The following is a 16531-nucleotide window of genomic DNA, read 5'->3' on the forward strand; positions in this document are numbered from 1 at the left end:
CGTGAGCAGCTCCAAAGGCAGAGGGCAGGAGTAGCACATGGCAGTGGGGGGACAGACAGCTGAACTGCCAGCAATTGATAATCCGCTGAGCAGCTGCCACACAGGGAACTTAGGGGAGTGGAGAGCTGATAGGGGGGGCTGCTGGTCCACCCTGGTTCCACCAGCTAGCTGCAACAGGCTGCTCTTTCTGCAAGCGGAGGACAAAGCAGGCGACTGCCAAACGTTATAAGGGAGCATTGTGCAACTTTAAACAAGCCTGTTCTCTAATTGATCAGCAATGTAACAAGGAAACAGCGTTAACCAGGATGACTTTAAGTGAGGAGTTACTGTACTGGAAAAGAGAATGCATAGATAGATTCCAGCAGATGGAATCTCCATCTCTTCTCTCCGACTGGCCCTGTGTGATGGCACTGAACAATGGACAAGCAAAGATCTCTAGCTGCCCATAATTGGGGGAGCAAAAGTTAATGGGGGGGAAAATGAAGCTGAATTCTGCAACTCCCCCCTTCTTTTAAAAGAAACTTTAAAAGGAAAGAAAAATCACTATGATGAAGAAACGAAGTGACAGGCTCTTTGCAAGGAAAAAGATTTATACATTTCTTAAACAAAAGACAAGGAATCCACAAGCCTGGGACAGTTTATAGACTCATCAGAAGCCTGCTGAAGTATCTGAATGGTCAGAACACCATTGGAATTAGATGTGGGTGTTAGAAAAACTGTGCACTAACTCACATTTTGAACTCATGAGGGAAACAAGCTTGGAGTTCCCAGATTCAAAATATTTCCAAGACAGAATTAGACTTCTAAAATAGAAACATATCTTTGCTTTCAGAGCTAGATCTCAACAATGTCTTTTCCAGCTAATCTGAATCTGTCTCCTATGGCTACAGAAAACACATGCAAATATCAGGACTTAAAAAAAACCAAAAAAACAAACAAAAAAAACCCCACCAAACCAAAGTAGATGAGTGTGTCAAACTTGGGTGTATACTGGAAATAAAGAGAAAACCTTCACCATGGACTTTCAGTGGTGAGAGATTCTGTTTTACTGGGAGGAAGGTCTCTCCTGACTTCAGGGAGGGTCATCCCTTCCTGTCCTTCATAGCTGTAGACCCTGCTGCTTGGGAAACCAGGCAGACAACTTTTTAAAAAGTCATAAGAAGTTAAACGGTATAAAAAAATTAAGCAGCAATTTATAAAAACGATGTAGAACGTATTTTCTTTAGAAACAGATCCAAGTTTTCCAAAATTTAAAAAGGAAAGGCTGATTCTGATTTCACATTCCTGGCTACCAATGTCCACAGGTTTCCTTTCATTCAGAAGGTGCTGCCATCACTGTCCTGATTCCCCCCTGGCCCAGCAGCTAAAAGTGAGACAAGCCAGTGGAACATTAAGATTTTAAACCTTGAACTGAGCTGGGGGTCACCAACAGTTGCAAGATTCTCCCAGACAGAGAGGAATTAGCGAGATTCACACAAGCAGGAAGAGCACCCAATCTTGAAGGGACACTTCCTGTTGTGGGCTGCGCTGTCAGATGCCCAGACTGATATCAGTAAAAGTATGGCTGTCCTCATTAAAGCTTTGTCAGAACATCCATCAGAGCAAGAACAGCAGTGTTAGTTCCTAGGAACATAGCCAGGGAATAGGTAAAGGTCTTGGCAGAGTGTGCTACAGTACTCTGACATCTCCTTACATCGGTGGAACTCTGTGCCAGGGGCATAGCCTTCTCGCTGCTTGATGAGTCTATTCACCTGAAAGATGAAACAAACAGGAGGTGGTTTGAGAAACAAAGGAAACAGAGCTAAGGAAAACTTCATTCCTGGGGTATAAGTGATACAAGCTGCAACAAACAGATCAACCAGTTAATCCAATCCAAGGCTCTCCCAGGTAGAGGCACCACAGAGAATTAGTTCTAGCGAACTGCCTCAGTATCTCCTAGCAGAAGGCTCTATAGATAATGGTGCAGGAGCAATGGATGTAGGGGGCTCTGCCATGGCCATTCACAGCAGAGGTACCATAGAGCGGTTTTTCCTCCAACTTATTTAATTGCAGCCCCCCTTGTGTGTGTTTGTAGTTGTTTATGCCCTCATGCCGCCACCACACAATATATACAGGCAAGTCTCATCTTACGCGGGGGTTCCGTTCCGCGGTTAACGCGTAAAGCGAAAACCGTGTATAGTCAAAATTACGTTGAGTTGAATGGCGGGCGAAATCGCGCGCACTACAGTTATAGACTCATAGACTTAAGGTCAGAAGGGACCATTATGATCATCTAGTCTGACCTCCTGCACAATGCAGGCCACAGAATCTCACCCACCCACTCCTGTAACAAACCCCTAACCTATGTCTGAGTTATTGAAGTCCTCAAATTGTGGTTTGAAGACCTCAAGCTGCAGAGAATCCTCCAGCAAGTGACCCGTGCCCCATGCTGCAGAGGAAGGCAAAAAACCTCCAGGGCCTCTGCCAATCTGCCCTGGAGGAAAATTCCTTCCCGACCCCAAATATGGCGATCAGTTAAACCCTGAGCATGTGGGCAGGACTCACCAGCCAGCACCCAGGAAAGAATTCTCTGTAGTAACTCAGATCCCAACCCATCTAACATCGCATCACAGACCACTGGGCATATTTACCTGCTGATAATCAAAGATCAACAGTATTAAAATTGTTATTTTTCTCTTTTTTGTTTTTGCTGACCGCGTAAAGTTTAAATCGCGTATGTTAAATGCGCGTAAGATGCGACAGACCTGTACCATTACCCAGCTCTGAAGGCAGAGTGGAGAACGGCAGCTGCTGGCCACACATTGCCACCCTCCGCTGCTGCTGGCAATGGCGCTGTCTTCAGAGCTGGGTGCCTGGCCAGCAGCCACTGCTCTCCTAAAGCTTTTCACATCCCCTCAGAACACATTCTGCACCCCTCCGAGGGGTGCATGCCCCATAGTTTGAGAACTTCTGCTGTAGAGTGTGGGGCAGGAGCACTCCTCTATGTGCAGCTCAAGCCTAAGAACTTGAAGCATAAGACACTGCAAGAACCAGGCAAATGTAGGATAGAGGCGTCTCAGCTTACCTTCACCAACATGTCAGCCACATGCATGTTTTGAGAATCCTCGGCAAACACAGAAGTGAGAGCCTCAATATACCAGGATCCACGCTTGGTATTTCGCATGGCAGCTGTGCCTGAAAACATTAAAAAGTGCATCAGCCCATGGTGAAAATAGAGAGGGACAAACACAGGGAGATCCAGAGAAGGAAGTCTCTAGGGGACACACACAGGGGAACTGCTGAAGCTCAGAGGAGGGCTACCACCTTTAACACCCTCACAGAGTGGAAGACAGACACCTCTATGGGACCCTCCCGGATACCTTTCAGAGAGGCATAGCCACAGATCATGTCAGAACGTGTGGGCAAACGCAGCCTGGGATTCTCCTCTTTGTTGGCATCACTCTCCTCGCAGCCTGGAGAATCAGAGCGCTCTTTCCCATCCCTCTGATCCACTCCCCGGTCTGTCTCATCTAAGGAGTGGGGTGGGGGGAGGGGGAGAGAGAGAAAAAACAGGGAAACAAGTTACTCCCAAACCTGTTGTGCAGTCTTCTCATATTCCCCCAGTCACTGAGCATTATCTGCTTGTATAATCCTGGCTTCCTTTGTCCAGGACCCAATGCCACAGCTGTTAGCACAAAAACACTTCTCTACAGCGCCTGCATTTCTGTATCTGTGTCTTCTCAAATTTCAACAGAAAAATCTCTTTTTAACATTTAAACTCCTCTTTCCTTCTACATTTGGTCTTCTGTGATTACTGGAAGCAATAGTAACTCTGTTAATATAGTGCTGACTAAGCCCACACTACTATTGTAGTTAATTCAGTATCACTACTGCAGTATCACTATCTATTATTCAGTGTCTATATATTACAGTAGCATAGCTTTATAATCACTGAGAATTTGGGTGTGTTGGGAAGTGGCAGCATTATCTTTAAACCTTGGACACAACTCCAAATCCCAACTAAAATCCCAAATCTTCCCCTCAATCCCAGGATAGGATGTTTCAGCTAAAATAGCAGTTCACAATGTCAACAGTTCCAACAGAACTCATTTAAAACTATTAGTTTTCTCTATCTGTAGATGAAATCAGGAATCCCTGCACTGGTTGCACTTTTGGACAGATTCTCTATACAGCCATGAAGACAAGAAACACTATTTAAAAATTAGAGCCTTGATACTGCACGAATAGCTGGGGATACCAAAAAAATGCTAGCGTACAGCTCGCTGCAATGAACTGACTCAGTCTGACCAGACCAGGGATGACCTGAGTCTGCATTCCCCTCTACCCCCTACACATCTAAAGGGGACCAGCAAAGAAAAAAATAGTGGTTCTTTTTTAGTTCTTTATAACATATGAAGACTGAAGGGATTTTGGTTTTCTTTTTAACATTTTTTCCCCTCCTGCACGTTTTCTACCTTAGACATTTCAAGGATATAAAGCCTGGTATCTTCAGTGCTTTTTGCTAAGTGCTCTTTGGAAGACTCAGATCTGAACTGCAAGCTCTCTCAATCCTTAAATGAAAAGACCTGAAGGAGCATGGGAACAGAGATTGCCATACTGAATCAAACTCAAGGTCCATTTAGTACAGTGTCCTGTCTCTGACAGTAGCCAACTGCAGCTACTTCAAAGGAAAGTGTAAGAACATCACAGCAGGCTGATGGGAGATAAAGTCCCCCCCTACAGTAGGTCTCATGCAGGTCTTTAACTAACTTAAGTATGCTTAACATCCCTTCCAGAATTTGTTAGCATTAGCTGAGAACTCTGAACATTTTTATGGATAATCATGAAATGGTAGAGTTCATGATTCTAAAGAACGGTAGGAGGGACAACAGCACAATAAAGACAATGGATTTCAAGAAGGCAGACTTTAGCAAACTCAGGGAGCTGGTAGGTAAAATCCCATGGGAAGCAGGTCTAAGGGGAAAGACAATTGAAGACAGTTGGCATTTTTTCAAAGAGACATTATTAAGGGCACAAGAGCAAACTATCCCACTGCGTAGGAAAGATAGGAAGTATGGCAAGAGACCATCCTGGCTTAACTAGGAGATCTTCAATGATCTAAAACTCAAAAGAGTCCTACAAAAAGTGGAAACTTGATCAAATTACAAAGGATGAATACAAACAAATAACTCAAGTACGTAGGGACAAAATTAGAAAAGCCAAGGCACAAAATGAGATCAAACAGGCTAGGGACATAAAAGGAAACAAGACAACATTCTACAAATACATTAGAAGCAAGAGGAAGAACAAGGACAGGATAGGCCCATTACTCAATTAAGGGGGGAAAACAATAACAGAAAACGTGAAAATGGCAGAGGTGCTTAATGACTTCTTTGTTTCGGTTTTCACCAAGAAGGTTGGTGGCAATTGGACATCTAATATAGTGAATGCCAGTGAAAATGAGGTAGGATCAGAATCTAAAATAGGAAAAGAACAAGTCAAAAACTACTTAGACAAGTTAGATGTCTTGAAATCACCAGGGCCTGATGAAATACAACCTAGAATACTCAAGGAGCTGACTGAGGAGATATCTGAGCCATGAGCAACTATCTTTGAAAAGTCATAGAAGACAGGAGACATTCCAAAAGGCTGTAAGAAGGCAAATATAGTGCCCATCTATTAAAAAGGGAAATAAGGACAACCCAGGGAATTACAGATTAGTCAGCTTAACTTCTGTAGCCAGAAAGATAATGGAGCAAATAATTAAGCCATCAACTTGCAAACACCTAGAAGATAATAAGGTGATAACAGTTAACATGGATTTGTCAAGAACAAAATAGTGTCAAACCAACCTGACAGGGTAACAAGCCTTGGGGGAGTGTGTGTGTGTGTGTGTGTGTGTGGTTGCAGGGGGGGGGGGAAGGAACAGTAGATGTGGTATATCTTGACTTTAGTAAGGCTTTTGATATTGTCTCGCATGACCTTCTCATAAACAAACTAGGGAAATACAACCTAGATGGAGCTTACCATAAGGTGGGTGCATAACTGGTTGGAAAATCATTCCCAGGGAGTAGTTATCAGTGGTTCACAGTCATGCTGGAAAGGTATAACGAGTGGGATCCCACAGGGACTGGTTCTGGATCAATATCAGTGATTTAGATAAAGGCATAGACAGTACACTTATAAAGTTTGCGGATGATACCAAGCCGGGAGGGGTTGCAAGTGCTTTGGAGGATAGGATTAAAATTCAAAATGATCTGGACAAACTGGAGAAATGGTCTGAAGTAAATAGGATGAAATTCAATAAGGACAAAAGCAAAGTACCCAACTTAGGAAGGAACAATCAGTTGTACACATACAAAATGGGAAATGACTGCCTAGGAAGGAGTACTGCAGAAAGGGATCTGGGGGTCACAGTGGATCACAAGCTAAATATGAGTCAGTGTAATGCTGTTGCAAAAAAAAAAACAAAAAACAAAAAAAACCACATCATTCTGGGATGTATTAGCAGGAGTATTGTAAGCAAGATATGAGAAGTAATTCTTCCACTCTACGCTGTGCTGATTAGGCCTCAACTGGAGTAGAGTGTCCAGTTCTGGGCACCACATTTCAGGAAATATGTGGACACATTAGAGAAAGTCCAGAGAAGAGCAACAAAAACAATGTAAGGTCTAGAAAACATGACCTGTGAGGGAAGCTTGAAAAAATTGGGTTTGTTTAGTCTGGAGAAGAGAAGACAGAGGGGACATGAGAACAGTTTCCAAGTACATAAAAGGTTATTACAAGGAGGAGGGAGAAAAATTTCTCTCGTTAACATCTGAGGATAGGACAAGAAGCAATGGGCTTAAATTGCAGCAAGGACGGTTTAGGTTGGACATTAGGAAAAACTTTCTAACTGTCAGAGTGGCTAAGCACTGGAATAAATTGCCTAGGTAGGTTGTGGAATCTCCATCATTGGGGATTTTTAAGAGCAGGTTGGACAAACACCTGTCAGGAATGGTCTAGATAATACTTAGTCCTGCCTTGAGTGCAGGGGACTGGATTAGATGACCTCTTGAGGTCCCTTCCAGTTCTATGATATCCAGTCTCCTTTTGGATCTTGGGCACAATGATTGCCAGTAACAGAGTTCCACAGTCCAAAAAAGTATTGCTTTATTGTGTGAAATTTCACAACATTTAATGTAATTGACTTTCCCTTTGTCCTTTTGTTAGGAGACAGGAGAACAGAATTACTCGCTCTACCTTTTGCAGGCCAGTCACTGCAGACTTTTATCATGTGCCCCCAAAGTCTCATTTTTAAGGAAGCAATCCCAATCTTTTCAGTCTCTTCATACAAGAGATTTTCCAGGCCCTTAGTCAGTCTCCTCTCTTTTCTGAACCACTCTAATGGTGCAATATCTGTTTGGAGATGGAATGACCAATGCTGAACACAGACATTATCCATATGAGGGCACATCAGTGATTTATATACAGGTATTATAATATTCTTTGTATCATTCTACATCTCATTCAGGGTGGATAAAAATCAATGATTTTTTTATTTTATTTTTTAAATCAAAAATCAGATTTTTATTTAAATAGGTTTTTTCCTCAAAAAGCATTTTACAAAAAAAATCCTATCTAAAGATAGTTTTAATTAAGATACATTATAGTTCAAAGATATCTCATCATAGAATAAGGATTATAAATTCTAATTCTGTAGTCTGAGACAATATAGTCATGTAATGTTTAAGAAAAGGTTTGTAAAGGAGTTCCAATAGTTCATCTTATGAAGTTCCAGGGGCTTCTGTATAGATTATTTAGGTCAATCTTTCTATCTACCCACTAGGACTCAGTGCTCAGTCTAGAAGATACCATCATAGATGCTTAGTTTTGCAGTTCTCAAACTGTGGATTTGTGTCTCCAGAGATAACATGCTTGTTAACAGTAAAAATGTTTTAAAATAAATATCTAGAGGAGAGAAATAACAGCCCTCAACCCTACTATCCCTCTGCAAATTTGTGTACAGAGTCAATCCCTTACCTCTCTCTAAAAGTGCAAAGTTTCAAAAAGTTCAATGGATAGAAGATTGTTGGGGGCGGAATAGATCTGGACAAGGAGAACAAGTCTGGAGATAAATGTGAGAAGGGAGGGACACACAGTAGAAACAAAAGTGAAACTGTTTGAGCAGCATATTCCAGAAGTCTGAGGTCTTTCTGAGTGTAGTCATCATTGATTTGAGATCTACCATGCCATTCTCTCACTAGAAGGGAAAACCTAGAATGGCAGCAGGCCCTAAAAGAGAGCCAGTTTGGGAATATTTTAATGAAGTTCCTCTACCTGTGGGTAAGACAGGCATGCGTGCAAAATGCAAACAGTGCAACAAATAAATGCAAGGCCTGGGTGCCCAAATGAAACATCATGAGAAGTATTGCTTCTCAGAAGGAAGCTGCGTTGAAGAGGATGAAAGGAACAAAAAAATAGTTGTTACACTACGGTACTATCATTTTAGATGCAGTTGTGATAAAAAGTAAGTAGCTGAATTAGGCAGATCTTCCTTTTACAATTTCACCTTTAAAGTAGTGCTGAGTGTCAGTGAATGCAATGAGTAATACTAAATGAGCAGTATGGTAATAATAATTAAATAACTGCATTGACTTATTTTGTTTAGGAAAATCCATCCTCAACATACAGGATTCTGAAGACTATCCACCTTCAAGATCACCATAATTTTCTATAGTTTCAGAGTTATCTGCCAATTATAGTGTTTTAGTCCCATTATGTATGTACTGTATATCACCTATAGCAAAAAGGAAAAAAAAATCTCCATCATCCAGAAACAACCATAGATAAGTTTGTGATAAGAACCAGCAGATTACAAAAAGAGGTAATTGATGAAAATTGCCCGGTTTGTTTATACAACAAACTCTCCTTTCCGTATAATTGAGAACCCACACTTCATTAACATGGTTCAGTCACTAAGACCAGGATACAGTCCACCCAACAGAGCAGATGCCACATGCAAATTCCTGGATAAAATGTATGAAAAAGAAATTGAGCAGTGCGCAAAAGGTCTAATGCTGCCTAGATCCCTTTCCTGAATTGACACAGTTAATTTAGAACCCTATAAGGCATGTAAGTAGTTTAAATTTTTCCCTCTAATGTACATTAGTTAGCATGCATCAACACTGGATTTCATTTGCCATTATGTTACCCATTCCCCTAGCTTGTTTTCTCCCAATTATTAGTCAGGCATTTACATTAAGCAGATGTTAACAAAAAAACAGAAAAATTAAGAATTTTAAATTGACAGGAAAAAAAAAGCTGTCTTCTCAATTGCTCAGGTTTCAGTCTCACCCTAAGTACTCTCTAGTCATCTATAAAGACCGAAGACCTCCTGCAAGAACAGGGTAGATGTGAGTAGATATTTCTAATGGAAAAATAAGTGGAGGAGGGGAGGGGCTGGAGGAGATGCTTTAAAACAAAAGAACATTTCAGAACTTCTTTACATCAGAAAGAATTTAAAAAGGGTTAAAAGGAATACACTTGCAGGTAACTCAGATGCATTTTCACTTCTGTACAAGAGAGCATCTGCTGGCAAAACACAGGAAAATGTTATAAATCACACAAATCTTGCTGTATGTAGTTTCTACATGTACTACAGCATAACTTCAAGACTTTAATGACACTTTAAAAAAAAAAATCTGAACACCTTCTTGCCCAAACATTCGTACTGAGGTCCAGTTAAAAATTATTTCAGAGATTTGGGAGATTTTCCAAGTCTGAACTGAATTCATCAAACTCAAATGGTGGACTTAATTTTGCTTAAACACTCCCACCTCCAGATATGAACTTTCAGCCCAAAAGGAAAATTTGTAAGGAAGTTACAAGCAACAATGAAGAGGTGTAGAGACTTCAACAGTCATCTTCAGACTTCACTGCCACCAACAGAAAGACAGCTTATATGACAGATGCTCTACAGCAGGGGTCAGCAACCTACGGCACGCGTGCCAAACACAGCACACGAGCCGATTGAGCAGCATGCAGCTGCCTGCGGCAGGCCTGACCCCTAGCCCCACTCAGCCCCGTCGCTCTGCACTGCGGGGGCAGGAGGCAGAAGCTTGGTCCTGTGGCAGCCAAGCTTCCCCCCTCCCCCACATCTTCCCCCAGCGTGGTGCTTTCCTGCCTCGCCCTCTCTCCTTCCCTGGAGCCAATCAGCTGATGGCCCTAGCGAGGGGGAGGGGGAAGAGCGGCAGCGTGCAGGCAGCTCCATAGAGGAGGCAGAGAGAGGTAGGGACGGGGCCCTGGGGAAGGGGGTGGAACAGGGCACATCCCTTCCAGCCCCCCTGCCATGAGCCGCTCAGGGCAGGGGGCTGGGAGCACCACCACGAGCCGAGCACGCCAGCCCTCTGCCCTGACCCCCCCCACACACACAGCCTTCTGCCTTGCATCCCCACCCCCCCCCCAGCCCTCTGCCCTTACCCTTGAACCCCCCCACCCAGCCTTCTGTCCTGCACCCCCAGCCCTCTGCCCTGATCCCTGACCCCCCCAGCCCTCTACCCTGACCCCCCCCCACACACTCAGCCTTCTGTCCTGCACCCCCAGCCCTCTGCCCTGATCCCTGATCCCCCCAGCCCTCTGCCCTGACACCCCCCCCACACACAGCCTTCTGCCCTGAACCCCCCCCACACCCCCAGTCTTCTGCCCTGACCCTTGACCCCCCCACACACACCCAGCCTTCTGCCCTGGACCCCCCCAGCCCTCTGCCCTGACCCCTGAACCCCCTCACCCCAGGTCTGGGATCCCGGACACAGGCCCTGCTCAGCCCACTGCCAGCCTAGGAGAACAGAACCCCAGGCTGGCAGCGAGCTGAGCAGGCTGGCGGTGTAAGATCAGCATTTTAATTTAATTTTAAATGACGCTTCTTAAACATTTTGAAAACCTTGTTTACTTTACATACAATAGTTTAGTTATATAATATAGACTTACAGAAAGAGACCTTCTAAAAACATTAAAATGTATTACCGGCACGCGAAACCTTAAATTAGAGGGAATAAATGAAGACTCGGCACACCACTTCTGAAAGGCTGCCGACCCCTGATCTACAGAGAGGCTGTGTTGGATTGTATCAATAGCAACAGGGCCAAAAGGAGGATATAACTTGGGAAGGGTCTGCATGCTGTAGGGCCATGTTAGAGTTATGAAGAGACCAAGAAGTGAGAAGCATGGAGAAGAGGTAAGTGAAATGGGGACAGCACAGTAGAGAAAAAGGAGACAGCTACAAGATTAAGAGGAGATTGGAAAAGAGGCAAGGAGGCCAGTAGAAGACGGTGACTTTGTCGACACTGGTGGCGGCATGTGGGGTACATGTAATATTATTCCTGGGGGATTTCCAAGCCAAAAAATTAAAAATTCTACGCACAATCTTTTAAAATACTATATATTTTATTTGTCAAAACACCACAATATAATCGTGCCAGTTTCAATTATGTTGGTAATTTATTTCAAAATATCTGTCACCAAGTATGTCTGTAACAATACAGACCAAAAAAGAGATTCTGGTAATTTTTTTTTATTACACAAATAGATTCCTTACTAGGCATATTAATACAGAACTTTGAGTAATTCATTTAAATTACAATACCGAACTGTATTTTCTGCACCTGTCAGAATCAGTGAAAAGGCTTGTGGAAGTCAGAGGTAACGGAGGAGCTGAGGGAGAGGGAAGGAGCCTGGAGTGAACCTGGAGGGTTGTTGGGTGTAGATGTGAGAAGTATAGAACAGGGCTTTTTTGGAGGGGAGGGAGGGAGGGATTGTTAGGGAGTTGGGAAGCCTCCCCCATGCAGACTCCAAGCCTCTCCCATTCAGGCAGGCACATCTGTCCCTGTCCTGGCACCCGCCATCCATTCCCATGGGTGTTTGCAGCCTCCTCCCCGCATCGCCATGTGTCCCTGCAGCCCCCTTCTCCCCATCCTTATGTGACCTTGCACCCCCAACTCCCATTCAGCCCCTGGTTCATGGCTGTCACCCACTAGCTCCTGAGCCTATGCCCCAGTCTGTTCCCCCACACACACACTAGCCATTCTGAACCCCAGTCTGTGACATCCCCCAAGCAACCCCATGTACCCCACTCTGTCCTAACCTGGCTCCATGGGCAGGGTGCTGTGATGAACTCCTCCTCTGGGAGTAATGACATGCACCTACACACAGCTGTGAAAAGCAGGCTGTAGTGTGCAGTTACATCTGGCAGTGAAAGGCTCCAGCAGCTGCACCTGCTAGAGCCTTTCCCTGCTGCTTCAGCCTTTCACTGTGGTGGGAAAAAGGCTCCAGCAGTGGGACACTACACTGCTAAAACTGGGAGGCATTGCTTGGGCATGTAGAGAGCCACACAGGGTATACATCCTAAGGTTTAGGCAGGTGTCTACCCACCTAAGCAGTGCCATATCAACTACTCTGTTTATAAGCGTTAGGGGTGTGTGCAGTGTATATACTCTACATGCTGCCGTAAGAGTAGACGTAGCGCATGGATGGAGAAAGGAAAGAACTTCAGGAACAGAAGGAGACAAAGAGGTGGGAAGAGCCACGGATGAGGGTTTGGGGCTAAGTTCATATAAGATGCGCAGCAGGCTATCAAAGCCCGAGCTGCTGGGGCCAGGCAGAAGAGCCCTTCTGCCAGCCAGCCCCAGCCCAGCCCCGCCCCGCCAGAGCTACCACAGCCTAGAAGAGGAGCCCCTCCCTCAGCCCGGCACAGCCCAGGCCCGCCAGAGCTGCCACAGCCAGGGAGAGGAGCCTCTGCCCAGGCCCACCAGTGCTGCCGGGGAGAGGAGCCACTCCCCTGGCTCAGTCCAGCCCAGCCCTGCCGGAGCTGCCATGGCCCTGGAGAGGCGCCCCTCCCCCAGCCCCAAGCTGCTGCAGCGAGAGGGCTGGGGGGAATCTGCCCTCCAAACCCCTCGTCCCCAACCCCACCCCAAGTCTGCACCCCAACCCTCTGTCTCAGCCTGAGCCCCCTCCTGCACGCTGAACCCCTCATCCCTGGCCCCCCTTAGATTCCACACCCCCAGCCAGAATCCTCATCCCCCCTGCATCCCAACCCTCTGCCCCCTCCCACACTCCAAACCCCTCAACCCCACATCACCTCCATATTGGTGCACATAAATTCATTCCATAATGGACGTAAAAAAATTAGAGGGAACACTGGTTTGGGGACCAGAAGGGAGATAAGAGGAAAGGGCTCCGACATTAGGAGAAGCCAGTTCTGGGAGCTCAGGATAGGGACAGAGGAGATAACAGCTTGGGTGGGGGGGGGGTAAGAGGAGGAGAGCAGGATTTCAGACAAGACTCGAGAGTACAGATGCATCACTCCATACTGCACAGGGATTTATGATATCATTATATGCCCCTATTCCCCCATGCAGGCACAGCAAGAGAAAGCCCCAAGTAGAAATGCCATGATGGAACTTGCCATTCCCAGGGTGCTGTGGGGTCTGCGATTCAATGCACACACCCCATGCAGAGTGAGAGGCACTTACAGAGCAACAGAGGCAGCGGCAGGGCAGAGGGAGGTGAATGTGGGTTCCGCTTACACCTGAGAGAAGCAAAGAGGAGAGTTGACAGCAAATTGGATGGGAGGGAGTGAGAGTGTGTGTGTGTGTAACCCAGAGTCCAGCTTTAATGCTGTGCCAAGTACCTGGCTCTCATGATCCCTGGCCTCACTCACCTCCACGACAGGCCTGAATGAAGAACATTTTAGGCTTGTTCTGGAGACTTGGGCAGTTTGCATTATCAAAGAGTGTGAAAATCTCCTGTAACTGTGAGAAGAAAGAAGAGAACTAAGCACATCCCCATGGTATTTCCCCCTTCCTTCCATATATGCCTCCCCATTACTTCCCAATTCCCCATAATTTCCTATGCTTCTTACATGCGATTCTTCTCATTATTACATTGAGTTCCCCACCAATTCCCAACCACTTCACATGTGCTTCCAGGCTCCCATTACCTGTTTGCCCTGCCAATATCCCTCCCCCACCCCCCAGTACTGCTTCCTAAAGCTATGGAAGAGATTAGTATGTAGGAAGGTACCTGCAGTAACTTGCCATCAACTCCATAAATCCCACCCTCGATGCCATGCGAGAGTAGAGCCACAATGCAGGAATCCACATCTCGGTGAGCTGGCAGCTGAGAGAACATCTGCAATGCCTTCTGCATCTCCTGGAGGGAGAGAAACACATTCAGTGGTCCCTTCAGAAAGAGAAACGAGTGGAAAGAGCCAAGTGATACTCCTGGGGGAATTCTGTGCCACTGCGCATGCAGAATTTGCACAGAAATTAATGCTTTTTGCGCAGAATTTTCTTTTCCTCCATAGAAATGAGCTGCTGGCTGCCACTAGGGGCTGCTGGACCTGGCAGAGCACAGCTTGAAAGTAAAAGACACTGTTGGGGGAAGAGGGAGGGAGCACACCCTGAAGGAAGGAAACTCCACGCAAGCCTGGGATCCAGCATCAGGCTTTTTCTCCCTCTCGATCCCTGGGCTCTGAGGGGGAGGGTGTGCAAGTGTCTGGGCTGGGGGGGGAGGGCCCGCAGCTAGGGTCTGGGGATTAGGGGGTGCGTACAAGTGTCTGAACTGGGGGACACACCACACAGCTGGGCTCTGGGGGCGGAGGGAGTGTGGGTGTCTAGCTCTCCCCTATTGGGCTCTGGGGAGGAGGGAGCAGAGAAACAGGAACTGGGTTGTTGTAGGGGTTTCTTTAACACTCTACTCCTGGAGGAATTTGTGTGTGTACTGTTACAGACATAACTGCTGATAGGTATTTTGAAATAAATTACCAAAATAATTGAAACTGGCATGATTATATAGTGTTGTTTTCACAAATAAAATATGCAGACTTTTAGAATTATTGTGCACAGAATTTATTTTTTTGGCACAGAATTCCCCCAGGAGTAGTGAACCACAAGCCTAATTTAAGGGGGAGGATAGGGATAAAGGAATATTCTAATGCTTTCAAACAGCAGCAAAATGCCCTTATTTCTTCAGTATCTTTCATTCCTAAGGCTCCAAAAACGCTTTGTAGGCGCTACATAGGAATCACTCAACCACTTCTGAAATTCAGCTGCCTTAAGTGTGAGACACAGCCATTTAAGAGATAAGAAATTCCGTAGACAATTACCACTGCACAGGGAGCTTAGGTTGACAGAATATAATTTGCCAGAGCCTGGTCAGGATACTGGGGCAGCTTTTGGGATAAGTGCCCATGGTAACTCAGGTACTTAGATACTAACAGTGATGAACATGGTAAGAACTGCCAAGTATCAGTGGGGTTGCCGTGCCAGTCTGTATCCACCAAAACGAGGAGTCCAGTTTCACCTTAAAGACTAAAGCTTTTGTGGGTAAAAACCCCACTTCTTCAGATGCATTGAGTGAAAATTACAGCTACAGACTATCTGTAATTTTCACTCCATGCATCTGAAGAAGTGGGGTTTTTACCTGTGAAAGCCTATGCCCAAATAAATCTGTTAGTCTTTAAGGTGCCACTGGACTCCTCGTTGTTTTTATGGTAGAACTATTTACAATGGATGAATCCTTAATAACCATGAGTAGACAGGTTCTTGGATTTGATCTGTTATCCAGAAAATGGCTTCTGGAACAGCACAGCACCCCTTAGTGGGCATCATTAGGTTCAGCACCAACTCAGAGGGAAGAACACTCCTACTGAACTAGCAAATGAAGAACAAGTTTGCTGAGGAGACGGAAGTCTACTGGCAAGACCATAGGCCTGGATGGCAAAAGACCTGGGTTTTAAGAGAGCCTTTAACCTTAATTTCCACAAGACTTTGTGCAAGTCACTTCAGTTTCACCATCTACAAAATGGGTTAATACCTCACACTCTCACTGTGAGGCTTAATCAGTGAATATTTCAGGTTCTACGAGATCCTCAGAATGGAATAGAGAAACGCTGATTATTTAATCAGAACAAAAAAACAACCCCATCCTTTGTTAACATTAAGTTAAGCTTGTTGGAGTAACATTTTTTTTCCCCCTTACCACCACTACAGCTGTAGTTAAACCCACAGCTTTACTACTGAAGAGTATGACAGTGATAAGGTAACATCCCTAAAGATCTGAATCCTTCAGAGACCTTATATTCTCTAACACAAATATTTTATATGGAAACCTTCCATACAGGGGCTCTCAAACACTATCATATTGTCAACCATATCCTAATGGAGAGAGTGTCTTGTTGACACAGCCCCTTATCATTACCCAGCCCCATCCTTCCCTTCCATTGACTGTCAGCTTGTCCCCAAGACACCAATGCAATAGTTACAAGTCCCCAACCCCTCTCTAGGCAGCACAGGAACCTCCTCACCTGTGCAGTTTGATTATGCAGGACAGTCACCCTGTAGCCAAGGTGCTTGAACAGCATCTCCAGAGCAGTGTAATCCACATCTCCACCCGAACGGAACTCCAAGTCCTTCTCACTGCTGAAATGCACGTTGCTGAGCACGAGTGCCATGCCTCGGGGCTGTGATATCAACTTATAAGCCTGTTAACAACAGAGAAAGGCAGAAATAGGTAA

At 45.2% G+C, this 16531-nt stretch overlaps 1 protein-coding gene across 5 annotated transcripts in view; it reads right to left on the minus strand.

Moving 5' to 3' along the window:
- Positions 1-79: 79 nt before the first annotated feature.
- CASP2 (caspase 2) overlaps positions 80-16531 on the minus strand; it is a 31929-nt gene continuing 15477 nt past the window's right edge. For 4 of the 5 annotated variants that reach the window (XM_045002465.1, XM_045002467.1, XM_045002466.1 and 1 more), the window contains exons 6-11: positions 16322-16498; positions 14038-14166; positions 13676-13766; positions 3360-3509; positions 3065-3174; positions 80-1751 (exon numbers count right to left, since the gene is read on the minus strand). In XM_045002465.1, the coding sequence (XP_044858400.1) occupies positions 1617-1751; positions 3065-3174; positions 3360-3509; positions 13676-13766; positions 14038-14166; positions 16322-16498 (792 nt within the window). In that variant the 3' untranslated portion in view covers positions 80-1616. Of the gene's footprint in view, positions 1752-3064; positions 3175-3359; positions 3510-13108; positions 13544-13675; positions 13767-14037; positions 14167-16321; positions 16499-16531 lie in introns of those variants that run through there. The other variant, XM_045002468.1, reaches the window with a different exon arrangement.

The sequence above is a fragment of the Mauremys mutica genome, chromosome 1 (genome assembly GCF_020497125.1).
Source record: "Mauremys mutica isolate MM-2020 ecotype Southern chromosome 1, ASM2049712v1, whole genome shotgun sequence".
Lineage (NCBI taxonomy): Eukaryota > Metazoa > Chordata > Testudines > Geoemydidae > Mauremys > Mauremys mutica.